This window comes from Strix aluco, chromosome Z (assembly GCF_031877795.1).
Source record: "Strix aluco isolate bStrAlu1 chromosome Z, bStrAlu1.hap1, whole genome shotgun sequence".
NCBI classification, from domain to species: Eukaryota; Metazoa; Chordata; class Aves; order Strigiformes; family Strigidae; genus Strix; species Strix aluco.
The window spans coordinates 1146466-1154566 of NC_133971.1; the positions used below are offsets into that span (position 1 = coordinate 1146466).

An 8101-nucleotide genomic window follows, 5' to 3' on the forward strand; every position below is an offset into this window, starting at 1 on the left:
TTTCTCACAAGCCATATGCTTCAAAAGGCAGAAGACAAGTGGCAGGATTTTTGCTCCCATGATTTTTCTGTCCATTTTCTAGTGTTCCACTCCCTGTTCCCTTTAGCTCCTAAATGTCCCCACAGGTCACAAGTTATTCTCTAACTTAATTAATACAACTTCTTCAAAGGCTGACTTGAATTGCCTGAGAATGTACCAGACTTTGTCTAAAAATGTAGTTAGTACAAATTTTATTATCTCATCTCTACTTTTTGCATGAGCAGAGCAGCTGATGGTGGATTTCTGTTTGGCCTCCCTAATCTGCACTGGCTTAATGAAATGTGAAAAAGTCTGGTGAAAACCCTGCTCAGATCCAAGAAAGCTCTATGTTTGAGAATTGCTTGTCTCCTAATTATCTGTCCAAGTGAAAATTTAGGCTCCCCTTCAAGTGCAGTAATTTGAATGCTATCTGGACACAATGGGGATAATAAGATTTTTCTTAAGCCAAAAGATACAGGGATTTGCTCAGTAGTTGGTCTATTAGGTAATTACCATCTTGGAGTTGTTTCTTACTTCTGGTAAAATATGATGTCACTTCTGGGGATAAATTCTACATTCTAGAATAGTTTTGAATATGGGACGAGAATTTGCAAGCTGAAGAGCAAACAAAGGTTTGTGATAAAATAAGCATTACTAAAACATGTATGGAAAAACTAAAAGGATTCTTTGCATAAATGAGCAAGTGGAATGCTGGCAAGAATGTTTAGAATATTTAACATGACTTTTCCAGGCTCTTCTAACCACTGTTGATTTTTTTTTTTTTTTAAAGAAATCTCTTTCTAACCTGCCAAATACTTGATATAACTCAGAACAGCTTGAATTAAACCTGCTCTCTGGAGAGCTGCAAACAAAAACTGATTTAAACTACACACTACAATAAAACCCTTCTTTTTTTTTTTTTTTCTTCGTTCATTATAGGCTAATGTCTCAAATGAGCACTGGCCATCCTTGGTTCAGGAGGCAACAACTGAAGCGTTGAAACTTTCTTTTTGCCCCCTGGCAGCTCTCCTACAAGCGCTGCTCCAGTATAATCGCAAAATGGGAGCAAGGTATGCACGATCTGTTAACCTGAAATGGAACACGCTGTGTAAAAGTACAGGGGGTCATTTGCCCCAGATCTAACACCAAAAACTAAAAGAAAATTGAAAACGGGAATTAATTCTTGAAGTAGTATGGCAGTTAAAAGGGAGAGGGGGGAAGGGGTTAGCGTGGGGAGCAGGAAGCAGCAGAGTCTTCCTACCTTTCTCAAAAAAAGGTATATGACCTTCCTACCAAGGCAAAAATAGCTGTAAGACAACTTTCATTTTAATAGCGTGTTACCTAAATAAATTAATCGGGAAGACTATACATGCTCAAAGATCTTCTTAAATAGCACAGTGGAAACAGATATCACTACCCTATCTACTGCTGGGATTCATTTTGATCCTAAACTGGGCTCAAGTCAAAGTTGGTTCATACCTGAACTACCAGGTGCTCATTGTGGCTTTTTGAGGAAGGGGAGGAAGATTTGGGGGATGGGGGCTTGGAAGCCTCCTACTTTGTGAGTTTGGTTATTAAGTCTAGTTCGTCTTCTGTGGTGTTTTTGCTTAAACTGTGGAAAATTGGAATATTCTTGATGTTTTTGTTCAATAATTTCACCTGATTTTATAGGTAATTCTAACAAACTGGCTTACTTTCTCAGTGGGCCTTAAAGAAGGTGACAGGCGGCCTAATGTGATCGTGATGGTTGTAGGTTATAACAAAATTGGGCTGAAAACTTACTTAATCAATTAAAATTGGTCTTAACTACAATTTCAGATGTTAACTTACGTGAACAGTAAGGTTTATCACAGGATCTAATTCATCTGCCTAGGTGTTTCAAAATCCTGAAAGGAGAAACTAGTCTCAAGTACAAACAGCTAACAAAAAACAGATGTAACTTCTCAACAGCCTGTTAAATCACAATGTACTGGACAGTTATATTAGTTATAAAGGACAGAATTCTTGAAACAAGAGCCAAAGCTGATGGAGCGCCAGTGAATTAATGTGACATCCCTAAACTTAATTGCCAGTTTCTACCAGATTTCTAATGACATGGGGAATTTGAAAATGTCTTGGTTAGGTATAAGCTGGCAGTGTTGAAAGGTGGTATCGGCCAAATAGAATTTCAGACTTTGTGTAGTACTTTATTTCAATTTTCTTCTCTTCAGCAATTTCACATCTTGCCTCTGTGTTTGCAGGAACTGCAGTACCTTTTGTGAGCACCTGAATTAAATATACTGGCGTATAATATTAAATTCTATTGGGATTATTAAGATTTGTTGCAGTACCTGTGGCTCTCTGTCTTCCAAAAGATTTATTTCATAGCTCTTAAACAGGAGAATACCTGCTGCACTTGTTCAGCAGATCACATACTGACATTGGAGATTGAGCTGAGTTCACAGGTAGCATGATGTTTGTCGTGTTTTTGCAGCAGTCATAAAATCTACTATGTTGATCTAATTTGGGTTACTTGCTAGTTAAAGCACTAACTTGAGTGTAATGGAGTAAGCATAACAATGGTGGTGGTATTCCGTAGCATTTTACATAGGTAAGAAAGGAGTGTCCAGCTCTGCTCCCTCCCTTTCCTGGGTGGTGTGGAAATAAGGACTTTCCCTTAATTTACTCCTGATCACTGTTGCTTGCTCTGGGACACAGGCACGTTACATGCAACCTAGTCAGTCACACTTGATTTGGATTATGTTTTGGTTGTGCTTCCAGGGAGACTCGTCGGATGTTGGAAAGAGTGGTTTATCAACCGGGGAATCCAGAAACCATAGTGTCAGTGGCACGCTGGTACCTCCTGCAACATCTGTATGCCAAAGATGATTATGAATTAATAGATGTAAGAGTCTGGTTTATACAGAAATTCAATCTATTTACAGTGATTATCGTGCTTGCAACTTGGAAGTGGGGTAGAGGGAGGCTGGGGAGGTGCTGGCTCGCCTGCTCATGAGGCTGCAATGTTTAAGGATTCTCTACTGACAAAACGTACCTCAGTTTTTGAAATTTCGTTTGTTTGACAGTCTTCCATTCCTCCATGCAATACTAATGAAAAACAAACAGCAAAATCTCTCTCTAATCCAAACTGGCAAGAATTCTACTAGTGACTCTTAAGTAGACATGAGGACCATTTTATCAGAAGTTTACCGGAACTTATTGATGCACTAAAAATGTGTAATTTCCCCTAGCCTTTCTGGAACACTGTGGTATCCTTGACCCAGAAGATCTCAACAGTGGAGTGCTGTGCTCTCTGTACTTAAGACTTCTATTGTGTCTATAATGGTGTGTTATTTTCAGTACAGAGTCAATGACACATTAGTTTCTGACAGTACTTCACCAATGGATTTGGTCAAACTCACCAATCCACACAGCTCTCATGGGTTGCAAAGCGGGATGGTTCAGTTTGGCTTGTAATTGGAATCACCTTGCTACTCAAACTCTGACCACACTCCCAAAAACCTCCTCACTGCTGCCACCTGCACGATGAGCTCTTGTGCCCTGGTTAACAGCTGTTCCCTGGGGAAACTTTGAATCCGTAACAAAGTACGTTTGGAGGTACAGCCCATCAGGTAGGCTCAGTGTTGATAAAAGTCCATGCACAGACACACAGGTTCATAAAAACACTAGAATTAATGAGTTTGGATGATCCTGGTATGATCTCATTGCACTTGCTTATGCAAAGTCATTTGTACTTCCTACCAATGAGTACAATAATAATAATGGCTAAAGATTTGCTTGATACTGCTTAGTGGTTTTCCTTTTTAATATGTATTATGTGATTAGATTACAAGAGAAGTGCCAGAAGCTTATGAACATCTGTGAGCATTAGGCTGTCGTGGGAGCTTTTTTAACTAGTGGAAAAGCTGCTAATGCGAGCTGTGGAGAATAAATCAAGGAAGGGTAAATTTAAATGGGGGAGGAAAAAAGATAACTTGGCAGTTTTGCTTAACTGGCTGGAGAGAATGTTCCTGTTTGGCAAATTTAGATTGATACTAATGTACTAGCAGGAGGCAAGTGTGTGTCGGCAGGGAGATAGGTCTCGTCTAGCTCTGCTTGTTTCTCTGCCAGCAGGTAACTTACTTGTCAGACTTGGTCTCAGCCTCAAGTAACAAATGATGCTGTAGCAGTGCGTTGCAAGCAACTACAGGTTTAGCAAGCCACTACAGGGTGGGGGTCTTAAGTGCCTGATACTTTAAGCAAGCTGATGTGTAATGTTGAATATTGCCTATCTGGGCTTATGGGTTACTCAATCTTTTAGGGAAACTGTAGCAGGAAGTAAAATGCTTTACAGATTGACAGTAAAATGCTAACAATAAAATTATGAAAATCTCAGTTTTTCACTGTTTGTTTTCCTCTTTTTCTCTGCAGGTACTTATAGAAAATGCCAAAGCTAATGGAGATGTTAGAGCTCTGCAACTAAATGAGACATTGTCATCAAGTGCCTAGAATGGACTATCCCAAGTGAAACATCTTCCATTCATGCAAATTAATCAGTCCATCTCTAGGAACATACGTGGTTTGGGCTTTGTTTGTTTGTGTCTGGTTTTGATTTTTTATTGCATCAGCTGGAACTTTGTCTTTAGTTTTATTTCTCTTGAACAAAAGCAGGTTATATGGGTTCCACCATAAAAATACGCTTTATATGAAAGGAAAACCCTGAATTTTGCTTTTGTTTTCTTCCTCACTGAAACTTCAGCGCTATTCGCAATGGAAAGTACTTTGTATTTTCCTCTTGGCCACATACGGAAGTACAATATTAACTGCGCTGGCCATGATGCAAGGTTTTCTTGGCACAGAATCTTACTGGCTAACTAGCACCAATCTCTTGTTCTCTCCCAGATACTGTAAAACAGTCAGAGATTTAAAATGCTTTTATTCTTCTGATACGCTTTGTTGTGGAGTTGAGACCCAAATCCACTTGGAACTTCATGTGTGGTGTCAGTTTATACTTTTTAAATTTATTTTTTTTTTAGCTGATCTTCCTTACAGCAGTGTATCCTCTTGACTGCAGGCTTCAGTAAACATTCCCATCAAGAAAAGCTTGTGATCATCAGGGACGGGGTCGTATTTATAAATGTGTATAACAGGCTCTATTTATGTCTTGGTAGTTCTGCTGCTGACTGCTTAATTGGATGAATCATGACAGTGGTTTTAAAGGCGTGATGTTATTTTGCTTTTATGTACATGAAAATAAAAAAAAGAAAGAAAAAGCAGTGATTCTAATCTGTTAGTGTTACTGTTAGGGTTTTCAAGCTGTTGACAAGAGTCACAATAGCTCTGTTTCCTGGTTTAAAGTTTCTTAAAATTACTGTCTGTCCACCAAAGTCTTAGGACAGCTGGTACGACCCTGTATTAGAGAGGAGAAAGGGCCCTTCCAGGCCGTGCAGCGGGGCTGCGTCGAGTGTACGCTTTGGTTTCAGAACCGGTTGGTTTTGGGCTTAAAGAAAGCAGGTTGCTGAGCTGGGGTGTGTGGGGTGTGTGTGCCACCAGCCACGCGCGGGGATCTCTGGAGTGCGGCCGAGAGCCACGAGCGCACCACTGTCGTTTAAAGAGGAAAACTGAGCTCAGTAGGCTGGGGTTTCTACTCTGTGGCAGTGCGTGGAAACCTCTCTGAATGGCAAGAATCCCTCCTTGTCTCCCACACTTTCGTTCTCCCACCCACCTCAATGCAAAATACCTTCCTTAAAAAGACTTTTTTTTTTTTTTTGGTAAATTTAGATCGATTGTGGTTCCCTTCACAGCCTGCTGTCACGTCGTCTTGAACTATCAGATATTAAAAAGGGAGCATTGCAAAAGCCAGACTCGTGACTCTCAAGACTCACTGTAACTTTTTTTTAGCTTGCTGCTATTAAAAGCCTGGAAAAGTTCTTGCAGCCTATAGTTCATATCCTTGGCGTATGGTCTTGATATTTGCGCCTCCTACTCTCGCGGTGGGAGAGCCATCGTCACCAGCCTGGCGTTAGTCTGTGCTTTGTTCAGCACTAAACCTGAACTGCTTTCTAACACCTCGGAGAGCAGACACATAACAGGCCAGAGAAACCAGCTAAGGAACCATCAATGGTGAATATTCCCTATTAGGAAAAAAAAAACAGTAGAGTGCTTTTTGTCTTCAGAAGACCATGAAGTTACTTTTCCTGTGATCAGTGATGAACTCCTGGAACAAGATAATTACACAGCCCGAAGTTGTGTTACGTGCCCTGTAGGAAGAAAACCCAACACATATTTCTGCCACCTACTCAGTGAAAAGCACTCGGGGAACATGAGCTTAAACTTCTGTAAAACCCAACAATATGAGGTAAAAATCTTGCCCTCCTCATTTTTTGACAGTGTATAGCCTCTACAAAATTAGCACTTTGTAGAAGGTCTGCTCTAACACTGAAAACACTTGTAAATTCATGCAGGTTGAGACAGCCCTATATTTTATATTCTTGTAGAGCTCAGCTTTAGAATGCAAAGTACTGTGCGAAGGCACATAAACATCACTGAGTTGGGGCATGGAGAGTTGTTGATGGATTTCACTGCCTGGGAAGTCGTGCGTTCGGCTGCTGTGGCCGTAAAGGGGAGAAAATAACATTCCCCAACTGTAATTTGTTTTATGATGTTGGCTTACGCTGAAGGCAGAGTGGAATGAGATCTAATTAATTTCAGGGTAGAACTTTTTGCCACTTCAGCTTTGAAGGATTTTATGTGCTTCTTACATTTCCAGTTGTACAACTGTGAGTCAGTGGCTAGCTTCTGAGAATTTTATTTATTTATTTGGGTCATACATGTTCATCTCCTTCTCTCTGTTTTCCAAGAACTGCTGGGTTAGATTTCTACTCGACTTCTGAGCTTCTCTCAGAACGGTATCACAAAGTACAGGGGGTAACTGCGTTAATTTTGATAGTCTTCCTAACCTTGGAGTTTAAGAAAAACACAGATCTATTACTTCTCTCTCCCCAGTGCTTTTGTTCAATACCTTTTGTATTTAAAAAAAATATTTTTTTAAAATTCATAGATACAAAAACCCTCGAGAACTGTTATAATATGCCACAAATGCACCTTTGCAAGGAAAAGTACATCCCTAATCCCTCAGCCCAGCTGAATATCATCCTGACTGTATAGACTTTAGCTTTCCTTCTCTCCCAGTTAATTTTCTTCTTACTTATTTAACTGAACTGCTGGCAGTTAAATAACTTTCAAATTTGGTGTTCTCAGGGGAGAGAGGGATCATTTTGAGTTTGGTCACAGTGTGGAGCGATAGTACCAAGGTAGCTCCTTCATGCAGTGAAGTCACTCAAACAATAGCAACATTCCAAATATGTATTCGTGCGTGATCCGAATTTATCATTAGGCCCTCAGACCCTTCTGCCATAAAATTGGTGCTTGGATAAAGCAACGTTTGTCTGTGCTGTATGGCCCTGTGAGCATACGATGAGACCAAAATGCAGATTCAGAGCAGCTGAGAAACTGCTGGACGTTGTCGGGGTTTCAGTGTTGCTGGTTCCCTGCTGCTTGTAGGAAACGTCTGTGACTTCGGTGGCTGTTCTTTGTCTTTGACAAGCTGTGAGTGTTTTCTAGGACTTTTTACTTCCTGGAGAAAGTTTAAATGTACCAAAGTTTCTGCCTGCAGGAGCAACATGATTAATTGCCGAAGTGGCATTCCATCAGTTGGGTTCTGGCCATCACGCTGTGCAGGTCTGGCTTCTCAGAGAAGCCACCTGAAATCCATGGCTCTGAGAAATCTGCTTTTCTGTAGAGCAAAAAGCACAACAGAATTGTGATACGGATTATCGGAGGAGGATTATCTGAGCCCTTTATGAATTTTCTTCTCTGGGCAATGGATGGTATTAGGCTTTCTGGAAACAAATGTACTGTAGAAATTCAGGTTTCTATTGCAGTTACATTGGGAGCTCCTTTTTTGGCCTCCCTGCCAAAGAACTCACATTAGCTCCTGTTGGGAAATTATACTGAAATGTTTCTTTTGCCCTGATCCCAGAGTTTTTCTGCTTATTTCCAGATTGTTTTTCTTGTATTTTGAAGGAAAAAAGCAACACTATGT

General features: G+C 40.4%; 1 protein-coding gene across 9 annotated transcripts in view; it reads left to right on the plus strand.

Annotated features, from left to right (window-relative positions):
• SKIC3 (SKI3 subunit of superkiller complex) overlaps nt 1-5273 on the plus strand; it is a 46126-nt gene extending 40853 nt beyond the window's left edge. For 8 of the 9 annotated variants that reach the window (XM_074811502.1, XM_074811504.1, XM_074811500.1 and 5 more), the window contains 3 exons: nt 958-1088; nt 2779-2902; nt 4429-5273. In XM_074811502.1, the coding sequence (XP_074667603.1) occupies nt 958-1088; nt 2779-2902; nt 4429-4506 (333 nt within the window). In that variant the 3' untranslated portion in view covers nt 4507-5273. The remainder of the gene's footprint in view (nt 1-957; nt 1089-2778; nt 2903-4428) is intronic. The other variant, XM_074811506.1, reaches the window with a different exon arrangement.
• The last annotated feature ends 2828 nt before the right edge of the window (nt 5274-8101 follow it).